This window comes from Neolamprologus multifasciatus, chromosome 17 (assembly GCF_963576455.1).
Source record: "Neolamprologus multifasciatus chromosome 17, fNeoMul1.2, whole genome shotgun sequence".
Taxonomy (NCBI): domain Eukaryota; kingdom Metazoa; phylum Chordata; class Actinopteri; order Cichliformes; family Cichlidae; genus Neolamprologus; species Neolamprologus multifasciatus.
This window is the reverse complement of record NC_140455.1, coordinates 5,836,614-5,860,235: the sequence shown is the minus strand read 5'-3', so window position 1 is coordinate 5,860,235 and position 23,622 is coordinate 5,836,614. Positions and strand designations below refer to the sequence as shown.

Here is a 23,622-nt window from a genome sequence, read left to right as displayed (position 1 = left end):
TCAGCTGTTTTTAGTAGGTCACATGTCCCTAAATCTCTCCTATGCCATCAGAGGAAGCAGCCACGCCACCACACTGTATCCCTGATCCTTCACGAGAGCATTACGCCAGCTGTTTGCATCAGCTCGTGCATTACTGACAGGAGCACAGGATGACATATCCATAATCACATTGCACTCTTCAGCATTTGGGGTTAACCCCTCGCTCTCCTGATACCTCCTCCTCCTCCTCATCAATCCCTCTCATTGCCTCCCATCCATCCTCACGCCTACTGAGCTCGTCCCAGGTGCCTGCTTTGCCTGTTCAGCCACTCAACCCACCCACGCCCTCACACTCTCAGTCCCAGTGAGCAGCAGCAAACGTTTTCCTGCGCTCTCCTTCTCCTCTCTGCTGCCACCCACTCCAAAAGGGGCTGTGAATCACTGGCTGACACACTGAAGCACCGGCAGGGCTTTTGTGTTTTATTATTATATTTTTTTTAAGATGGTAGAGCAACCAACATCTCTTTTCCCCTCTTGGTTTGTGTAGCAGGGCGCATTATTATTATGGGACTAGGTAAAATGCTTTGAAAGATAGCTACAGAGTTTGTGTAACCATGCGAGGAGGTTACAGGCCGACACAAGTTAATGTCTAAGTGTGTCGGTGTGTGTCTCTAAGTGTAAAACGGTGGTGCTGGCACGTGTGTGTGTATGCACCAGGGGGACAGAGAGAACAAATTAATTGTTCTCTCATGGAAAACGTTGTTTAGCACTTAGTGGAGTGATTCATGCGTCTCTAAAATCAGCCTGTGCAAGTGACAGACGAGTCCTTGCTGTCTTTTCACAGAACTACTGCTCAATGATTCATGTCCCCCAATCTGTCAGCAAGTACCGACTATTGTATGAGCTGCAGTTGGATCAAAACACAGTTTACATGTAGGACGACTTCTCAGGGGCATTTGCTTCAGCTTGATTTCCTGCATGATGATGATAAGTTTGTGACTTGGGTTAAGGGCACCTGTAACGTCATGAGAGACCACAGAGATGGTATAAAAAGGCCAGATACTGAGCTTGTGTAGCAGGCCTACTTGAGCTGAAGTATCTGATATCCGATGTTAAGATGATAAGTGTCCAATGAGGAATGGAACTAACAACTGAATGTAAAACGATCAGTAGTTTGGGGCCACTCTCTTGGCTATGTCTCTCTTAAAAAAGGAGATCTCTTTAGCCTCGTATCTGTTAAATACAGATACAGTATCTGTTAAAACTGTCATGCATTCCTGATATTCAGTACAGTCTGGCAGTCTGGTGTGTGAATTACTCCATCATTGATACATAGCAGGTTGCATCTTCAGGAGCATTTGTCAGGAGGACACAGTGTGACTTTGCGCCTTGGATTCTGAGCTCCCAGCTGTAATGTTGAGCTGATGCATGAAGTGCATGCAGACTTATAAAGTGCTTCTATTTGCAGTTACACAAATTGCCCTTCTTTTTGGTTTGGCCTTTCCACTCTGGAGTGGACTGCGCTCACGCCTGATTGAAGCATTTAAGCAACAAACAGCCTGCATACACTCGCTGCCTTCCGGTTACACTGCTTCAGCCACTTGGCAATGCGAGATCATTTTCACCCACCGACAACTGTGATTGTCTGGACTTCGATCTGCCAAGAAACGCTCCACACAGATGGCGAGAGAGAGAGAACACGGAGGTTGATTTCTCCGTCTCTCTTTCAGAGGGCCCCGGCAATAAGCGCGCTCTAAACATTTTCTAAGTGGGTTGATTGTGCGCTTGTTGACATGTTTGTGTGCCTACGTGAATGTAAGTGCATATTTATGAGTGTGAGCATACAGTGTGTGTCTTTCAGCGACTCATTCTGCCTGCGGAAGCTACACGGGCATTGTGAGGACTCGGCAGGGAGCTCTGCTCCCCTTGTGTTTGCCAGGAGCAGCTTTCCACCCACGGTGGGCAGGCAGGCGTGCAGGCTGGGCTGGCATTCACTGGATCACTTGGGTAGAAAGGAGGGAAGGCACACAGCCATTCATGGTAACATTATGCACATGGGGAACAGGAAAGCTCTGGCGGATCTTCTCCAATTCTCTTCTTCACCAAAAGAAGAAATGCTGTAATTGGGCCGCAGCACCGAAATAAGAAATGTGCGCACATACAGCACTTTGGTGCAGGGTGAAGACGACTGAGCATTCTGCAGGTTCAATATGTGGTCGATAATAAAAGTAATAACAATTTAGTTCCCTCCTAAAAATCCGGAAACATATGCTGTTTGGAGGATAAGGTTGGTGCCACACGACACGACATTGGCAAGCCAATTCAAAAGCGCACTAATCCGCACTGACCAATGATGATTGGCTCCTATGCAGTTAACAGACAGTTGGGGTCGCCAGGAGTCCGGAGTGCAGCCCGACACGCTGGGAACCATGTGTGCGTCAAAGTGCCCATGTACAAGTTTCATTCATCAGATGACAGCGACTCTTAAACGCCCCGTTTTAAACAAATGCTATGTTTAATGTAACGTTAATCTAAACCTTGTAGCTGTGCTGTGTTGTCGCTCTTTATCATCGGTCAGAGTAGAAACAGGAGAATACAAACTGACGCCAAATACAGAAGCGAAGCGAAGATTTCAAAGAAATAGTTCAGAGCAATTTGGCAGTATTGTTGTGTGTTGTTGGCTGTCGGTCCTTTTCCTTCTCTCTATCTCTCTCTCTTTTTTTTAATCTTTCTCTCTTCCACCGACACACACACACACACACCTCCCACCTGCTCTCTCTCTCTCTCTCTCTCTCTCTCTCTCTCGCTTTCCTCACACTTTTCCCAAGATGGCGGCAGCCTCATCCATCCAGCCGCCGAGCGTTCACTCTTCTCTAGCCCGGGATAGCGCACTTTCCCCGGAGATGGACAGCCCCGAGAGCCGGCAGCACGAGGACGAGGAGGCGGCTGCAGCGCAACCCCCGGACTCCGGGATTAGCCTCCGTGACCTACCGGACCTGGAGCCCGAGGAAATCGAGAGGAGGCTGGCCAAAACTCGCAAGGAGCTGAGCAACAGGAGGAAAATCCTCATTAAGAACCTGCCGCCTGACACCACCAACCAGGTATACATGTCAGTTTACGGTGGAGAAATAACAGGGTGGAGCTCTTTTTCTCTCACCACCCCAACATTTTACGCACGCTCGCGCGGACTCCTGCTTTAAGCATTTAAACCTTCATTTCACTGCTTAGTTCTGACACCCGTGAGTGTGATCGCGGTCTCAGGTCATGACTTTGACCACATCACCTCCTGATCAGATATAAACTTTACAGGGAACTTTCCGAGTGTATCCGACTAGTTCATGGTAAACTTATCATTGTATGTAGCTTACTTATCTTTCCTGCATGTTTTTTCCAACATGATGTCAGATTCTGATTGGGGGGATCCACGGGCAGAGTCACTTCGAAGTTCCTCTTTTTGCTGCGTGACTTGCGTTTCCCATTGTCACCTCACTGTAGCTGGAAGTGCATCATTTGGCTGCTGCTATAAGTGAAACGGTGTGCCTGAATTTGACTTGTGTGCAGTCAGACTCGTGTAACAGGTGAGCTCCTGGGAAAGTAGCCAGAAGGATGCAAAGTGGGGTGTTTTTCAGCAGGAGGAGACGCTGCAAAATGCAGTCTGTCGTCTGCAGACACTCTGATTAAATCATGAAATGCACGCGGCCTTTTCTGCTTTTAGCTTTACGCCCTCTGCGTGTTTTTGCTTTGTGCTGCGTAAAGTTTAACATCAGATCTGCAGACTGGCAATCGACAGCAAGTTGTACTGTTGTACAAATACTGTACTCTACTGTGGCCACGACAGGTGTGGATCCCTGATCTCTGACCTTTGCCCGTTCTAAACAGTTTCCCCCAATTTCCCAAAGACAGAAAGCACATCATTTCAATTTCGCATGTTCACCAAGGACCACAGAGTGTTTTTTTTTCTTTTTTTCTTTTTTTCATTTCTCCTGCTAAGTGTGATCCATCACTTGTGTCAGCCCGCGAGCCTTTATGAGGCAGCGTGTTGAGGGCGCTGATGGTGTGTATTCCTTCAGGCTTGTACCGCCGCACATTCTTTGAGAGGCTCTCAGCCAAAGAGTGCCAGTACCTCGGCCGGGTGTTTGCGCGCTGAGCGTGGAAGAAGAGGGGGGAGGAAGGGTGAGAATGCATGGTGTGTGTGAGAAATGAGAAGTGGAGGTAAGATTGAGAGTGGTGGTGGTGGAGGGTCATTTGGATCAGGTGAAGCAGCAAAATTGGAAGTTCTCTCTCTCTCTCTCTCTCTCTCTCTCTCTCTCTCTCTCTCTCTCTGTGTTTTTTTCCCCCCACATTGTCAGCGTGTCAGATGGAGCATGATTGGGGGGGGGGGGGGGGGGAACCAAGCTCAGTGGCGTGAAGTCCTGCGCTGCTGAATGTGCCACATAAATCTGTCCATTTAAAGGAGCACTGCAGGAGTGTCTCTTACTGAGACATGACACGGTGTGAGTTTCCACTGGTGGGAGTGAAGGTGATGTAGTTGGACTGAAACGAGCTAGGCCTTTAGATCTTCAGAAATGAGCAGCATAGAAGAGGGGAAAAAACAAAAGTGTTTCAAATGACATCACAGCACTCATAAATACTGTCCCCATTATGGCGAGTATGGCGTTGTGTGGAGCAGCCTCTGGGTGTGATTGTCAGAACGATCCAACATAAATCTTGTGTCAGCTCCTTAAACGGGAACTTTCTGCATCTTTCTCATTTGTTTGGACTCCACTGTTCAACAGTTGGTTGGGCTAAAATGCGATTTCAAGACACCACCTGGAGCCCCCCTCCCCCCTAATTTTCTGATTTAATTTATTAAGCAGTTCATTAACATCTTAATCAAGACTAATCAGTCAATAAACAATCTGACTCCCACGAGCACTGAAACGGAGACATCTTGTTAGTGCGCAAGACATAAAATCCTGCAGCTGTTCTTGTTCGGTCCTGTACAGAGATGTGGTGATGCTCTAAGTGCTGGTGTTTACTGTATTTTATCTTCAGCGAGGTTATAGATTTATGGCAAAGGAAAGTCCTCATTACAGTCTTATATAACCCGACTGATAGGCCCAGCAGCACCCAGCCGTCTCCATCTCCCCGTTCCCCTCATTCCCGCTGCCCCATTACTGAACACTCGATCGCAGGCTGCATGTGCGTGTATGTGTGTGTCCACAGTAGACTGTGTCAGATATGTGGCCCCATTGACAGTCCTCGTTTTAGGGGAGAAGTGGGGGAGGGGAAAAGGGAAGGAACAGAGGAAGGGTACAGTGTGTTTGCAGCAATGAACTTGGGGAGAATTGTCACAGAAAGCCATAGCTCCCATCAGCTTTATGGTGCTGTGTTCAGTTTTCAATTCAGTGTTTTTTTTTCTGTTTTGCATTTTTTTTAAATCCTTTTAAAGTCACTCTTGTTATGCAGCTGTTCAACCCCCCCCCCCCCCCCAAAAAAAAAACAAAACAAAACAACAACTGTAGAATACCTGCTGAGCGCTAAAGAGACTGAACAAGGATCGAGCTGACGGACACTCTGCGAGCAGCTAAAGAGCCAGATATTTCCCTGAGGTGTTGGTACATACCAGAGCTAAAAGGGCATGAAAATTGGTCTTATATTAACTTAGCGGACTGAGAGACAGATAATAATGTTGCGCCTCGACTGCTGTATAAATAATCTAACAAGTTTGTTGGTTTCAGAGCACAGCAAGTGTTGCGTTTTAAGAAAAAAAGAAGGAAAGGGGAAAAAAGGCAGTTATTGTAGGATTGTAGGTTTCAGTCATCTCCTTCCTTGAGTGCAAGTCTAACTGCACTTTTTAATTTAAGCAGGTTAAGCGTCCAATGTATACATTGTATCCTAATATATTAAAAGCCCGGGCTCGGTTGAGATCTCATCTTGAGGTCATTGTATTTTGGACGATGTTAGATGCGCTGCAGTTTTGGGGTGGCATCCTGATCCTGATTACCCTTCAGGTTGTCTTTGATGTGTATATGATATTAACATTTACCTGCAGCTGTCTACAGATTTCGACCAGTGCCACTCTGTTTACCTCACTTGTACTTGATGCCACCTCGTTGCAGTGTCCACGTTAACAGGCTGGAGCAGACACAGAGCCTGCTCTGGGAAAAGATGAAAAACAGGAGACCACTGCTCTCACAAGCATCACAAACGGCATAACATTCACAACAAACAGAAACTCGGCAATCATCTGACTTGTTATTAAGTTGTGGTTGAAGACACTCAGTTATTATGTAACTTTGTGAGCCTGGTGGATTCTACACCACAGTGGAAAGGCTGCGTGGGCTGATTAGGGGTGCTGTGTCTGTTCAGGGCTGTCGTTGAATAAATCTGATTACAAATACAGAAAAATAGAGCTTTTGATATTCAGTGGCGGTTGTGGTGGTGGAGGGGACTACTAGCACCAATAGTAGTGACTGTGTGCTAGCTGTGCTGAATACACAGCTGGAAGGTAAAATTGGCAAAGCCATAAAGTTTATGTACTTTCTTGTTCTTATTTTATATTCTTTTAAAGCTAAAAAGCAAAAGATCTCTTTCAGGTTGTTTTTATATGTGTGAATCATTAACAGTAGTGGCTTAAAAATCTTAGTAGTAGTGAGGGGGGGAGAAAAAATCTGAAAAACATCAAATTCACTGATTCTTAAGCCTGTGTTTGCGATATGCTGTTTGAAACCCCGAGAGCATGTTTACATACTCTCGCGTTTTACTGACCGAAACCTACATTTTGGTCAACTAATGATGGCAGAGCAGGTTCACAAAGCTCGAACAGAAGTTTTAAATAGCTCTCCAGGCTTTTAGCTCGAGAGATTTCCACACTACTCTACCAACATAAGTAGTTCTGTGTCTTGTAATGGTTTGCTCTCCACATATAGACATATTCTATTGTTCAAACATGTCATGTTTGACAGTTTTAGTTCCTGCCAACTTTTGTTCCACCTCATCCCACGCCATTCCTGTCCTGGAGAGGTGGCTCACATGCACTCCAAATGGCACAAGGGTCAAAATAAATTCAATTAGTGCTCCTAAGAGAACGTTGAATTGATGATGCGCCTTGACCGTGCGGCTATAAACATGCCTCTTCCAGGACAGATTTGCACCTTTTGGAACCCGTCCAGACATGCAGTCTCTGAAAAACATCGCCGCTTGGGTCTGGGCAGGATTAAAAAACCAAAGATGTGCTCTCTCTTCCAGATGCTGACCAACGCTCTGAAAGTCATTCGTTTTGTCCAGAATTAAAAACACATTATTTTTTATGAGCCACTTGATCCACACACCCTGATTTCTCCATTAAGCACCATTAAGTTGATAAACTAATTGTTGGTGCCACGTGCACAGTTAGCTGTGACTTGCACGGTGGCGTTACATGGTGATGCAGCCGTTTCCTTATATATGATCTTTGTAGGAACGCAGCTGAAAGTGAGCTCAAAGTCAACACAACACACAACACCCAAGTTTCGTTTTACCACTTAAAACATTCATCACAGCAGATATAACCGTCTGCTAGCTGTGGCATTTTAACCTGAAAAACCTCAATGTTTAGTACATTGTTGCTTCCAGGAAATGGGAGTAAAGGGAGCTAAAAGGTTCCGTAAAAGGGATTTGCTAATATTGGACTGCGAGGGTTATGTGAATAAGATGCCAGTCATGCAGATGAATAATGCCAGTTTCAGATTATAGTATGCATGATAGCCCAACTCAAATTAGGCTAAAGTATTTAAAATTCATAGCGTCTGCGTTGTGCAGTCCTAATATAGTCCCAGAGTTGCTTTCCTCTTTCTATTCGTAGGCCTTTCAAAGCACATGACAGCCAACATCACACATGCGCCATTGTTCATTTACAATCTCGTGTGCAGAAATCTACCCCGTTCGCCTTCCCACTGACATCATGTAGGCCGTGAAAGACGGCGGAGCAACGGCAACGATTTGACTATGAACGCGTAATCTGACAGGGCTACTATCTTGTATCAGATACTGTGTAGTCTCAACCTGCAATTAGTTGGAAGTAGCGGGAAGTACAGCCGGAAGTTGACACAACTTTTAATAATTCCAAGCAGCGAGTCTAAAATAATTTTCAGAGGCACAACAGTGTAAAATAAACGGGGGCAGTGTGGTTTTATTCGCACAGAGGAGGTTAACTTCCAAGGTCTTCTGCCAAGTTCTTGAATTAATCAGCTTAAAAACAAACACAAAACTCTTTTACAAGGTGTGTGTGTGTGTGTGTGTGGGGGGGGTGATATGTTTGTTTGAACACCATGAAAATGTGTGTGTTTTGCATATGTACAGGTAAACACAAATGCATGTAAATATGACAAAGCAGCATGCATCTGAGCTGCTCTTTCCACCCACCTTCTCGCCTTACTTTGCATGCTGTGGTGTGTGTGTGTGTCTGTGTCACGAGCAGATGTGAAATCTGCCACTCCTGACAGTGGGCGGCCTTTACCGAGCCAGTGTGCAAACGCGCTGTTGTGATTAGCTGTTTACGCTGGCATTAGTCACCTTGACGTTTTGCACATGTTCGTGTCACAGTTACGTGAAGACACACCTGTTAGACTTTTCTTACAACCAGCGCACTGTCACGACGCTACAGCTTTGTTTTTTGCACGTTTTACGGCACAGTTTGGCTGCGAGTCGGGTATGAAGGTGACATTAGGTAGGTGAGATAATGGAGTTGGCTGGAGATCTGACGCCGAGCGAGCTCGGGTCCAAAAGACGGCGGAGAGGAAAAAGGCTCGTGTTGTAACTGATGGTTTGAGAGGACTGATTTTAAAAAACAAACAGTATAAAGCTGTTCCTTAAAGCATTTTGTAAACTGATAACGGCAGGGTTATTTTTATGTCATAGCATATTTCAGCTGAAAGTTAAAAAGGGGATTATTTTTTACGGTATTTCGTTCTGAACTGTTTGAGAGTAAACAACAAAAGCGGGGCTCATGCTGACTGGATAAAAGGTTTCAAAGTAACTTGGACGGAAATGCATTGACTGGATGAGTGCGGGAATAATGGATGGCAGACTAATTGGATAAAAGGCTAAAGGGAAATAACGAGTGTGTTTGAGGAGTCCCGTGGCAAGGTGGCTACCTTGGTTGAACCGTGACTATAATTTCCCAGACTTCTAAAACGATCTTAACTCTCAGCACTGGTTAACATGTGTTTGGACTTCACAGGAGCCCCGCTGTTCACAACTCCTGCCACGGTTGTGTGTGTTTGTAAGTGTGACAGTTGACATTGTCCCGGAGGCTCTTAACTAAACTTCTGGACGCTGTGCATTAATACAAACCTCTGCAACGTGATCGAGCCTTTGGAGCGTGATTTGCCGAGAGACTGTGAGCTGTGTCTGAGCAGCGCGTTTGACCTCGCCGCAAAGGTCACGGGCCTCGTGACGATGACTGTAAAGCTCGCGGGGTTCCACATCTGTCACCCAAAAGAAGAGAAACCACACATTAAATCCAGCAAGTGACAACTAGAGTGCAGGAAGTGAAGAATACTTGAGCTGATGGGTCTCGTTTTGTTCTGTGCATTAACAGCTTGAAGTCATCCATCCCTGCTTTATTCCCATAAATCACTTTACGGAGGCTTGATCTTGCCACGGGGAACAATGAGATCTGTCACCACGTCTGCAATTATACTGTAACAAACAGCAAAAAACCCCAAAAGATTATCATGCCTTCATGAAAAGAAAATCCACTGATTAATGAAGTCCACCTGACAGACTCATTCTGTTATATAAAGGATGTAATTGTACAGTTTTAAAGGAATTTGCACATTTCAAATTCCTGTGTTCTTTTCTATGCAAGTCTGACACTGTTTAGTCTTCTGTTCAGCCTGGAGATGTAATCGCCCCTGGTTGTTGTTTTTGTGTCTATTAAACTGATGCAAAGTCACGCTGGAGTCAAAAGTACTGCGTGCATACTCTCACAGATTCTTTAGCAGTGACTCGGTGCATCAGCTACAGGTGAATATCGCTCCTTCAGAGCGATTGCATCACCTTACGGCAATTCAAAAGTAATAGTAATAGTAGTAATCTATTGCAACGTTAATTTTTAAACTGTGTTTCAGACTGTTTCACTAATGGAATTTTCCAAGCTGGAAACGCAACAAAACCCAGGTTGTTGGTCCTGGTTATGATTAATTAAGATTGGCAATGATTAAAAAAAAGAGTGTGCAGTGGTAGACACTGCTGTACATCCAGCCTGTTGGTGTGCAGGGTGCTTCTGCTGGAGCCCAGTACAAGAGGCCATTTAGCTTTTTATGTCTAAGAGCTTCTCGGCAAGCGTTCACATTTCGCTGCAGTTGCTTTGCTTATGTTGCCGTGACGATGATGCATTTTAAATACCGTGCAGTTTTCCGACATTAACTCAAAGCCTGATTGTGGACGTCTTAGAAGTGTAGACTTATACTTATACTGTGCTTCAGCACATTTTAATTCATAGTATCTCAAGTGGGGAAACGCCACACGAACCAACTCAAACAGAAATAATGGCTGTTTTTAAATGACGGTTTCACCCTGTGATGGCAGGAGTCTGTTGTTGTGTTGAGTGGGAGTGGCTGCGGGCTCGGTGAGGGGGAAAAATAACCTCAGATTTGAGCCCTGTCGCTTCAGGGCCGGAGACAAGCAGAGACGGGTGGGTGTGAAAAGGGGGAGGGAGGCGGGGTCACCCTGGCTGACAGCAGAATCTGTCCTGTCTCGGGGCAAGCCACCTGCTTCCTTCAGCCCACTGGTTCTGCGCTGGCTGAGATCAAATTAGTCAGCTTATCAAGGAAGAAGAAGTGAAGTGAAGAAATGGACAGAGGCAGACGGCTAAATATCGTCGTTCTGTCCTCGAAACGCAGCTTCAGTCGGTAACAACAAGAATGCTTGAACCCGTGCGTTTGGTTGATAAATATGCATTAACACCTTTAAGCTGACAAAAATGACATTAAATGAACTAAACACCAGTTCAAACATAAGATTCTTACTGTTGTGATAAGCACAGGATTCCTCTCTTGTCCATTAACCGAGGACTTCAACGCGTAAACAAGGATATTAGCTAAACTTTTCCCGACAAATTAGTTTTACTTGAAATCAAACATTTTGATTCAGATTCATTCTGTTTGATTGTGTAAAGAAGACATAAACGTAACATGAAAGCGACATGGAAACCCCCCCCCAAGTTGCACATGAAATAAAAGGACAGTATCTTTTCATTGCAGCACATTAAGCCTTAATAGGTGATTCGAGGTGTTAAAAGAATCTGTTTTTTTCAGGCGATCCCGTGCAGTGGTGATGAATGCTTGTCGTGTGTGACTCTTTAGCTCACCCACTGAAATCAGCCACTTTAACTCCTCTCCCTTGAAGGCTTCTGTTTTTTCCCTCCCTGATTGGCTGCCTCTCACAAACAGATGCTTTGAACAGCAAGTGGGTGGGGCTTTAAGATATCCCCTCTCTTTGAACTTACATGCATCCAAAAGTAGATCAAACCTGAGCTGAGGCCTGAGCTGTTGTGCACAAACGTTTCAACTTTGACTAAGTTTAATATGATATTAATGTTAAAAAAAAATGCTTCATGCTTAGTCAGTACTAATAAAAAAAAAAGTTTCTTACTAACTATTCATGATGTGCTGGGAAGCATCATCAGTGAGCCTGGGTTCACTGGGGGGTTTCTGTGGCTCAACTTCACTCCCAGCCTTGTCCTAAAGCCGTGCCGTGCCATTCTCATTTTCTGTTAGCGACGGGTAAAGGGGAGGGTGATCTGCTGCCTGGTGACGTTACCTGGATCCGAGGCTACAGGTGCTACCGGGAGGGACAGAGGTCTGTGGGTTGTGTCCTGGCATTCCTGTGCGCTGCTCCCGTCTCTCCTTGCCCTGACATTTCACTCTGACCCGGTGGATTTTCTGGCACACTTGGCCGCAGATACATCTTGTTTCATGGGTCATGGATATTTTTTTTCTTTAAATCAATTCTAGGTAAATGTCCAGTTTACCTCTGTACCCTTCTCTGTCCCAGCTATACAAGCTATGCCTCTCGAAATGGTTGTTTTTTTGATGAGTTCGGACAGATCTGGGAAATCTGCATTTTCTTACTACACTCCTTGGACATGGAGTTATTAAACCATGCCTCTATTAGCAAAATTAAAAGCAGATGTGGAGTGAAGGAGACTTGTAGGTGTTTCTTTTGAGAAGCCACTTAATTTTTAAGAATTTAGTCATGGGTGTTTTTATATTGTGTATTATTTTGTCGATCTCATGTTTTATTTGTAGCACTTTTGGGACGTTTGTCTTTTCTTGTAAAGGAACCTTTGATCTCAATGGGACTTGCCAGTAAAATAAAGGTTAGAGATCTCACCCAAACACAAGTCAGCTGGAACTGGCTGTGCCACTGAACTGAGCTGGATGAGCAGATAAGAGAATGGATGGAGAACGCAGCTATTTACATACACTCATCTATTGAGGAGTGCAAATAAAAAAAATTCTCAACAACTTCCATTTGTGTGCCGCACTTCCACATTAAGAGTTTGGCAGCCAGTGTACTGTGCACCTCTTTGATCACGTGCCTGCGGCAGCTGAGGTCGATGATGGGCTTGAATCCCTGAGCCTGCTGTGCTGCTTCCCTGCATCAGCTGTCTCTACTCAACTGGAAGTAAGAAAGCATCCAAAGAAGGCAAAAAAAAAGCAAAATGGTAAGAAAGGGAATAATGAAGACATAGAGTGAACTCTTATCACTTTTTTTGTCTTACAAATGTGGAGGGGGTGGGGGAAGAGGTTATATTGAGAAATAAAATTTGAGATTCTCTTTTTTTTTAAAAATTGTTTTTCCCTAAAGGGTAACATTAATTTGGCATGGAATTTTGACTGGGGCTAAAGTTTTGTCCAGCGCCAAAAAAGAAAGGATTTTAAGTAGATGGAGTGGAAAGGCTGGATGTAGAGGGGAAAGAAAAAAAGGGTGAACGCGAACTGAAGGAGGAAACTTGTTAAACCAAAGGAATTTGAGCAGTGCCGGTACAGTGTGACTGTGTAGAACTAGCATCCAGAACAAGGTGTGAAAACTCAAAGAGTGTTTGAGAGGCTCAAAGAAAAAGAGAAGTGTGCACTCGTGTGTATTTATGCTTGTCTGCTAACAATATGTGAGTTTGCATGTTTTCTAAGAAGCTCTCCTGGCAGCCATTTGATGGGCCAGTGAACCGTGCCATGCATGGTTTGAGCCACCTGTCTCGCACACACACCCACACACACACATCTCCGAACAGATATGGAAAACAAAGTATTTGAGATGTGTTAGACATGCCCCGTTTTTAATTTTCCCCCAAAGAGCCTGTGTTGTAGCCGGATGCAGCCGTTACAGTAGGCACGGGCAAAAGTTTCCGCTGTCTCACACCTCAGCGCCAAAGTTTTAGCGTTTCCGATTACAGCTCCAGTAACGTGACTGGTAATCACGCTGTCATTGTAATGATAATACACGAGTGTGGGAGCACCTCTCTGTTTGCTGGCAGGCCCTGGGCTTCAACCCCTCTCCTCTCTGTGGCATAAATCACGCAGTCACTGCCGGTAAGCAGGACGGGCAGAGCGCGTTTGTCCCCCTAATCCCTCAATCTCTCTGTCACACAGACACGCCAAGTTGAAGCGATGTCCCACTGCTACTTTACCCAAGTGGTCCTGTTTGTGTTTTTAAGCCTTCTCATTTATGATGACAGGTGTCACAGTAAACACATTTTTCTCTTGTCATTCCTCGTCTGACGAGTAAAAATCGTTCTACTCTGGTACTCTGACCTTTGTGTTTTCCATTATCTTTTATACTTTCCTCTGTATAGAACCTTCTGTACAGCGACTTTCAGATTGTAACAGGAGAATTGGAAACACCTAAACCGACAGATGAAAGCAGTAGAAGGGTTCGTCCAGACAAACCCAGGGAAACAATTTGCCGTCTGCCAGCTCTTTACATTGGGATTGATTGAAGGTGAGATTTAAAGGACAGTAGCTGACAAAAACAGTGATGAAGCATGCCTTTTCACATTACGGACATCACAGTAATATAGCGCTTGCGACACTTGTGATTAATCCACAATGTGAAATGATTTCTCTGAGCCTGCCTCCTGGGACATTGAAGTGGTTAGTGTCAGCCACAGAAGTGCTGCTGAGGATTCGGTGTCTTGTTTAAAGTCACCGAAGCTAAATTGAAGTAATCTGTTTGAAGACGGGCCGCTTTGACTGTTTTCACAAACTGCGATGCTGAAAAAGCCCAAAGCATATGTTAGGCATCAAAGCGATGAAAGGATATTTTAGAATAATTATGTGCCGTTAATGCTGGGAAATGAGACAGTTTCTTGTCTTTCCTTCCTGTTTCACAAACCCTCTGGAACAGGGGATTCAAACAGAAGGTCCGGGGGCCAAAATCGACCCAGCGGGGACTCCAGTCCGGCCCACTGGACAGCTCACAAAAAACGTCAGAGAGGATATAAATTTTATGGGCTGCTAAGTGTAGTTTTCACAAGTTTTACAGCTTTACTACTGATAAAGACCTCCCCCATGGCCATTTATATTACAGCAAAGTAATTAGTAATAGTCAAATGACAGAAATGTTCCTGTTTTTTCAAGTTCTTATTGTACAATAATGAAAAAATTAAGAAAAAGCTTTGTTTTATTATTACAGGTCAGTCTTATCGATGAGAAATCAGCACTTTTACTGCAATCTGTTTCTTACAATTTATGCCCAAAAAGTTACAGTGACAGATTTCTTTGATGTACCAGAGCGGCATCTCTTTGTTATGCAGAAAAGTAGATAACCCCTTTACAAGAAGCTATCAATGGTCCAGCCCATTCGAGGTTAAAGTGGGCCGTATGTGGCCCACAGTGTACAATGGGTATGACATACCTGCTATAGAAATTACTGATTGGATTGACTAGTCTGCTGGTTTGATGCTCCTTGTTGTATGAGATGTTAAAATGGGAAAGTATGCCTGTAAGCCTACTAGAGATGGCACGATACCACTTTTTTGTGTCCGATACCGATACCGATATCATAAATTTGGATATCTGCCGATACCGATATGAATCCGATATAGTTTGTTTTTTAATCAACAAAAATGTTTTTTTAATATCTTGCTACTTTTTGTATAAGTTCATACTCAAGTTAAAAAACAACAACAACACTAAAGCTATTCTGTTATACCTGTATGTTTAAAAAAAACCCCAAAAAAACCACACTGCACCCAAACTATTTCATAGATCAGCAACACTGATCAATCTAATAAAGTTAAACCTGCACCATCCTTCCTATTCTGGTATTTTAAAGAGTACTTAGCAGAAATATTAAGCAACCTAACTAATAGGGTTGCAAACTCCCAGCAAAAGAAAATAGGGAACCACCCTCTTCCTCATGATGCTTAATCAATGTAATCAACTTTAATTTGATTCAGGGTGAAAAAAATTCACAGAAATAAATTATTTTTCAAGAATAATTAAATAGATTCAACATCTTTCTTCAACAGAATTGCAGAATTCACAGATGGTACTTTCCCAAAGGAAAAAGTACTACAGCTTACTAGGGTATATTAGACTTAACAGTTATTATATACAGTAATGGACTTCTATACATTTTACATCAGATTAAAACTTTGGGTGTAAGATTCAGATAATTATTAAATAATTAAAAGCTAGATATTTTAAATGAGAATAAGAAAGAAAAGTATGTCTTTGTGCCCCTTTTCCCTGTTCATGCCCTATCGGCCCCCCTGGCTAAACTTTGCTAGATCCGCCCCTGCACAGTTAACAGCCGTCAGCTGCGTAGAAAAAGATCCTGGTCTAGAAAGTAATATTAAATAAATTCTAACAACAGCTTATCAAGCTTAATAATGCTGCTGTTGTTCAGCCGCTGGTTTCCTCTTTCTGGTGCAAAGTGGGCCAAAAACAAAGAAGAGAGACGGACTCGCGACAGAAAAGCCGATCAGCTGATCATTAAGCAGTTTCACGATTGAAGTAGCAGAGGGAGGGAGGGAGAGAGAGAGAGGCAGTTGCTCTATATATCGGTTGTTAAGCTTAACGCGGGAATGCTTTACAAACATTCAGAGACGAACTTACACACTTGCTTTACTTCTATCTGAGATAACTTCCTCGGAGATAAAATGTTTGCTAGCAGGCTACAAATACACACAGCCGCTCTATCACGTGACAACACTGCTTCGACGTGCTACGGTTATGAGCCGAGTTACGCCATGTCGCAAGTTTTTTGAGGTGCTTTTTTGATATTTAATGGATCGGATTACATTTTTTATTTCTCTCCGATATCCGATCCAGTAATTTAGGTCAGTATCGGACCGATACCGATACGTAATATCGGATCGGTCCATCTCTAAAGCCTACACCCCGTTCACGGCACACAATAGATAAGCAACAACATTTACTCGTATCTTGGCGAGCACCAGTTTGAGTAGCTTGAAATGAACGTCATGTAGATTGATCGGTGGTGATGGGCGGTGTGCTTCACTTTGTGCCGGAGCTGTTGATCAGCGAACGCAGCTGGAACATACAGAGTGCGGTGCCCACAGGTGTGTAGATGATTATCAGCTGTTTTAGGTGGTGCTTGTCATTTCACTTTCCCTTTAATAGTAGTCAGACGGTGCTGCTATCAAATTCTTTATCTAGCTCTTTCTCTCAGGGCACTTTAATGCTCCACCAAGTGTACACCCACACATGCACTTACTGATTTGGCCGTGGGCTTGAAGCAAGTGCTGGGTACTGACTGGACTTGCTGGAAATGTCAGCGTTTTAAAGTGTTCAAACATGCACAGGGAACATTACAGCGCTGAATCAAGTGGATGGCATGTTTTGTTGGATGTAAAGAAACTGGTTGACTTTGTTGATCTTTGTAGTAGTAGTAAGAAGAAGAACACAGTGTAGCTAAGTGGGACAGTTAAAATCAGGATTATTTGTGGCTAGCAGCTGAAAAGTTTGGTTTTAGGTGACTTTGCATCTTTGTTGTGCCGTTTAATTTTAAACTGTAGCGTCAAACTAAAATGTACACTGAAGTATATCGCACAGAAACTCACAACATCGAAATAAAGTGTAACTGATGAGACAGCCCACTACAGCAGTCCAACAGAACACCGTTAGACTTTCAACATGACATTTCAGAAATGATGTGGAAACCTTTGCAAGTGTATCAGTTTTCTTTGTCGCTCCTTTTGCTGCTATTCTTCTTTTCAGACAGCACAACATGGAAAATTGGCTAGAGGTGTTTTTCTTTTGTTGGTCATATGTTTATATTGAGGATGTCACCAGAAAACGCAATAGTGCTTCTTTTTTTGTTTGGATTTTTGTTCTTTTTTTGGTAGTCTGTAGGCAGTGTATGCTCTAGGACAGAAATTATTTATGAATGAAGTGCTGCAAGTGTTTTTATCTGTCCTTACTCACGTCGACCACTGGAAAAACTACAAAAAGATGACGCCTAGTCCAGCTGCTGTGATGTCTCCAACCCTTGTTGTTGTAAGAACGGCAATAATGACTTGATATGGAGGTACTTTATCGTTATCTTGAAATACATGTCATCAGTTTTTTTTAAGACCGATGGCATTTTTGTTGTGAAATCAACCATGTTCTTAGGCTTGGGTGTCAAACATGAGGCCCGGGGGTTGTTAAGGAGGAATATATATACATACATGATTAAAGTAAGATGATAATTAATGTAGCTAAGTGTGTAGTAATGTTAGGATGGTTGCCAAGTAACCTACTAACAATTCAGTTTGTGCCCATCTTGAGATTTCAAATAAACCATAACCATGTCAGGGAGTTTTAAACAACTTTTTAATAAAATACTTCATATTTAACTACATGAGATAATTGTCTTGCTTTGACTTTGAACTTGGAATTGAGAATTATGTATTTCCACTGTACCCACTACTACATTTTTTGGCATGGTAATATGGTAAAATAGTAAATGGACTGGTACATTTATAGTGTTTTTCTACTTTATTTCAGCACTTAAAGTGCTTTCTTACAATGAGCTTAATTAAGTGCCCTTTTAGAGTGCTTTTAATCCAACATTCACACACTCATCAGAGGCAACTTGGGGCTCAGTACCTCGCCCAAGGATACGTTGAACTGCAGAATAGTAGACAACTCGCTCTATCTCTTGAGTCGCTCTGTATCCCAGTAACTGGACTAACATAAAGGAAGATAAGAAGGATTATTTTTAATACTTGGATGCAAGTCTGCCTGAACTTAGGAGCCCTAGGAGATGACAAAATACAGAGTTTTCTCCTTGAAGAGCATCTGCCAGGCATCTAAAGTGAGAAGAGTCGAGCCAGTAGATTCACTTCCAAGCTAAGCCATGTTTAGTTTCAGCTTGTGATTCTTTCTGCCTCCGGTTATCTGTACATGCTCAATTAGGCGGAGGGCAGGTGACCGTCTCAGCCATTTGACATTTTGTTAGTTTGCCTTGAGAAGCCCTTGGCTTTATTTTACAGTAGGCTTTAGCTCACTGGAAGTCGTGCATGGACATGTCATTACACTTTCTCCACAGACTTTGGATCACAAGCCTTCCCTCTCCTTTTCCATATTCTTCTCTTCACATCATGTGGGAACAATTCATGTTTTAATTTGCTCAAAGGGTCTTGTTCCAGAAGTGGGGAAAAAAAAATCTAAAATCTTTCTGTTCTTGAGGATTACTAGTGATTTCCATATTGAGGTAAACCATCTCTATTCACTAGGGCTGCCCTGAATGCCATGTTTGAGCTCTGATGAAGTAATAATAATAATAATGATGATGATGATAATCAACAGGGAATAGTCAAAGCTTCCTCGCTAAAAATCTAACAGCAGATGGACTCTGATATATGCATCCAATCGCCGAACACACGCTGAATAGCCCAAAGGCGGTTAGTTTAATAAGTAATTCTATTTTGTTTTGCATTCTTGATGAAGTGCAAGACAAAAAATATTGAAATTGTGAATCCTCCGTTAGACAGAATAATACAAATTTATTCAGCCGTACTGCCAATCCGGTCTGTAGGTTTGCCTGTCTGTGTCTCTGTACTGAGCCCAGTGGCTGTTTTGAAACACGTACAGAAGTGCTAATTAGAAAGCTGTTGAGATAGCGTAGTGGGACTCTCAATGAAATAAAGAGCAACATTATTGAACAGCATGATTGGAAGTAGAGATCATTAAAACATGGAATGTAAAAGGAAATGGGGTGAAACAAACTGGAATTTCATAAAATAAAAAAAGGAGCAGCCTGGTGTGCTCAACTGGTAAATTGTACGGCTAAGACGGGAGGCTGGATTGTTTGTGCTCCTAAAAATAGTCTTTAAATGTCTTGTGATGTGCCAGTGCTGTGAGAAACAAACTTTCAGCTCAATTTAAGTACAGAATAGCAGAGGGCCATGCAATAAAATGGCTTTGGAGAAAGATGGTCACTGAGTGGTGTAATTTAGCCATGTCTCAGTGTCACAAAGTGCACTGCAGTGTCTGACCGTATGCTGTCCAGAGCAGTAACTACTAATGAATAACTTTTACACTTTCTTTGCCTCCGCATCCTGTGAAAAGGCCCGTGTTTTTGTTACTTGTCATTTTTCTTCATCACATACACAGGGGGATTTCTAGCTTCAAGTTGATGTTCCTCTTAAAAGAAGAGCTCTGCTCTTTTGTCAGAAACACGCCATTAATGCCAGACAAAGACCAAAAAGAGCAGAAGAAAAGCAACAATTGTGAGACAGAGCTTTAAGTGAATAGAAACATGCAAGCACTTAAACAAAGGACAAAGAAGTAGAGCTTTGGGAATCATTTGTTGAAATGATGACATATTTAGGTGGCTTTCCTGTTGAATTCCATGTTTATCTTGTTATTTAATTGCTTGTAACCGGTGTTGTAATGATATGCTTGTGTGTTGGCATTGTAATGCAAGAAAAAACAAAAGAAATCTTTGTTTACCAGCTCGTTTATGACTATAATTGATTCCCTTGAAAGCATGATGCAGTCTTCATTTCCTGACAGCTGACAAAATTTGCCGATGTGTATTTTTCCACTGCATTTTCTAAAATACAATTTTATTTTTGTCAATTCTAATGAAGCAAACTCTCTTAATATGCTTAAGAAAATGATAATTTTTAATTTCACAGTACAAACTGAAATAATCAAACAAGTTTAATTTGAATAATTGTTTAATTTCAGGTAGATTTTTTTACCCTTCAGTGTACTTTCAGAATAATGCTGCCAATACCCTGAAACCACTTCTGTCTGAAGCAAGACAGATGAATCACCAAAAATCCAAAGCAAAATACCTCTTTGTATATATATTTTTATATCTCTCTTTGGCTCTTCCCCCCCCCCCCCTCTCTGTGATTATAGCTCGCTCTGCACTGATTTTAAGGGTGAGTGAGCTGACCCTCTGTGTGGGCTGCCTTGCACGGCCTTCGCTGATATAAAACATGGCTGTTCTGTGTGCACGAGTGGGCTGTTAGAAGGGTAGAAAGAAAAAAGACTGTACACGTTAGAAAGCCTAATCACCTCCGTCGTTGTTTGACTGAACATTGATGCGATAAATGAAAGTGGAAATGTTTTCTATGAAGTGTCTGTCCACCTGACCTCCCACAAATGCCAAAGCTACATTCGCTCTTGTGCGAGTATTGTATTGAAGAGAGCTCCAGTGTTATAATTATGCAAAGGTGATTTCTTTGTTTTCTGTCTTTCAATGGAAGCACAAAAACTAACCAGCATTAAATGACAGGAAAGGAGAGCACGGCGTATAGGCAGCATTAGCAGACAATAAAGAGCTGCTGTGTCCTTACAAATGCTTATCAATTCATGAAAGACTGTTGCCACTTTTGTGTTGTTGCTCATGCTCAAGCCCTTCTAAAAACCAGCTTGTATTGTTGACTATGCGTTTGAATAAAACTGGGTGGGAACATAAAAAGTAGAGGGAGAGAATACCTCCACGTTTATGTAGTGCCTCGGTGTTGCTGTATTGCTGCTCTTGGACAGGTATGATAGTGACTAAATCCACAAGGGTGCTTGTTGCATATTTTTAAAAGAAAAAATCAGTAAACTCTATCAGGAAGGCTAACAGAGTCAGCCGTGGACAGCAGAGGCTGTAACGTATTGTGTTATGATCTTTTTTTTCTCATTTACTTACCTTTATTACTTCCTAGCACTAAAAAGACAAATAACACATTTTGCTGGAGAGTGGAATCTGCTTTTGTACTTTAGTATTAGTTTGTGTCCCTGGTGTAGTTGGATACGGTGCTGATCTTTGTATTAGCCCAACACCAGATAGAATCATTTCTTTTTTAAGAATACACTCCCAAAAATAATAATAATAAACTTTATTTATAAAGCACACTTAAAAACCAAGGGTATTCCAAGGCGCTTAACAAGTAACAGAGAATAGAAGGAAGATAATAGAAATAGGACCAAAGCAAGTACTAGGTATGCAAGCAGGTAGCTGTCACTGATACATAGGAAAGCAACAGGTACAGAGCAAAGAAGAAATTAAATGAGCATAAAAGTGCATAATATAAAATCATAAAAGAAATATTAACTAGAGAGAAAGGCAAGATTGAATAAGTGGGTTTTTAGTCGTGAATAAGCTTCTCCAGGTCCTCATGCGGAACATAATGCCTAGCCTTAGAGATAATGCGCAGTTGGTGGAAGCTAGATCTCAGTACAGCAGACACTTGCTTATCGAGTAGTGATGTGCAATACCACTGATTTTCTTTCCGATCGATACCAAGTAATATTCAGGGTGGTATCGACGATACTGATCCGATACCGATACTTTGTACAAAAACTTATTTTATTTATTGTATCTCAAATTATAGCGTCATGATGATTACAGGACATCAGATTACTTGTTCTTATCACTTAATAATGCAGAGTTCATCATATAGAAATTTAAAAAAAAACCTGAAGTTCTGCGCTATTTGAACACCTTGCCGGCCTGCAGCACTAAAGGACTCCGTGAGAGATGTCTGTCTCGCCCTAGCAGCACCTGTCCTTCTTCTCCTCTTCGTCAGTTTGCCTCAACATACGCTCGTCATATTCTGTGATATGATTTACTCTGAGGTGTTGCAAGGTTAGTGATGTTCTCCCGATTTTTCCAGGAGAATCCCAAATTTCAGTGCCCCTCCCGAAAATCTCCCGGAGCCACCATTCTCCGGAATTTCTCCCGATTTTCCACCTGGACAACAAAATTGAAAAACCATATTGCAGAATTCATAGCGCGGCCCAGCCAATTCCAGTTTCCAACAATGGCAGCAGCGACTTAGTTTTAATATTACTCTTATTTCTCTTTCTGGGTCACAAAAAAACTTTTAACATATTTTCAGGTGAGAATGTAGCTGTGTAAACTTCAAATATCGGAGCCGACCGACACATTGTCTTCAAACCCCCGCGGTCTTTTGCTCCTCGGGTTAAACATGATATATAAGTCACTTTGATAACTTAAAAATGTTATTGTTTGGCTTTTTCAGTGTTTTATTTGTTCGTGAGTAAATCAGTTTGGCTGAGATTAAAGTTATTAGATTAGATTAAATTTAACTTTATTAATCCCTTGGGAGGGTTCCTCTGAATTTGGACACCTCCGCTGTTTCCGGGCCGGCCAATAATAACGGTGACATTTAACATATTTTATCCGATAAATAAACCCTGTAAAATGTATGTATAATGGCCACAACACCTCACTCTTGGAGCACTTTTTTGCCACATGTATCGCAAACCACGTCTCAGCTGTTTCTGGAGGTAAAATAAGTCCGCACATGACGCTCAGCCATTGTTGTGAGTGTGCACGCCAAGGGGCTGCGAGACATTTATACAGCCGTATTTCGCACATGACTATGAAAGGCAGAAGAGGAAGTAGTTCCTTTGAATGTAGACAATCCGAATGTTATAGTTTCTTTCCACTGTGTTCCTGTTAAAGATAAACTACAAATTTACCCTAAATTACTAAAATATCGATATTTTAATGTGATAATCTATTCTAGAACATAAATGATTGGTATCGGAGGAATCGATATTTCAGGATCGATCCGCACATCTCTATTATCGAGTTTGAGCGAACTATCCAGCAGTACACCCAAGTTACTGACATAGTCACAGGAAGAGCTAGCGAAGGACCCCAGGGCAGCACAGAGTTAGGCATGAGGGATTTTACTGTTGAACACCACAATCTCAGTCTTCTTCTCATTCAAAACAAGAGAATTACTCAGGAACTATTCTTGGACCTCCCGCATGCATTCTTGAAAGTAGTGCAGGGACACAGCAAGGTCGTCAGTGAGTTCAAAATAGATCTGTATGTCATCAGCGTAACAGTGGAAGCCGATATTGTATTTTTCAAAGATTGCGCCTAGAGGGAGCAAATACAATGAGAAGAGAATAGGGCCTAAAACTGATCCTTGAGGCACACCACAACAGACCGGAGCGGAGGAAGAGGAGAAGGTGCCTAAGTTAACTGAGAAGGATCTATCAGCGAGATATGATTTAAACCAGTCGAGGGCAGTGCCTCTAATACCCGCAGTGTGCTCAAGTCTTAGTAATAAAATGTTATGGTCCACCATACCAAAGGCCAAAGAGAGGTCCAGTAAAACTAGGACCATAGAGCGTCCAGTAGCAGTGATTACAAGAATATCATTAAGAACTCTAACCA

The 23,622-nt window shown here is 42.6% G+C and overlaps 1 protein-coding gene across 1 annotated transcript in view; it reads left to right on the top strand.

The window, feature by feature from the left end:
- The first annotated feature begins 1,563 nt into the window (after positions 1-1,563).
- The window catches only part of raver2 (ribonucleoprotein, PTB-binding 2), a 122,063-nt gene continuing 100,004 nt past the window's right edge, over positions 1,564-23,622 (top strand). The window contains exon 1 of the mRNA XM_085138658.1: positions 1,564-3,080. Within this exon, the coding sequence (XP_084994784.1) occupies positions 2,808-3,080 (273 nt within the window). The 5' untranslated portion in view covers positions 1,564-2,807. The remainder of the gene's footprint in view (positions 3,081-23,622) is intronic.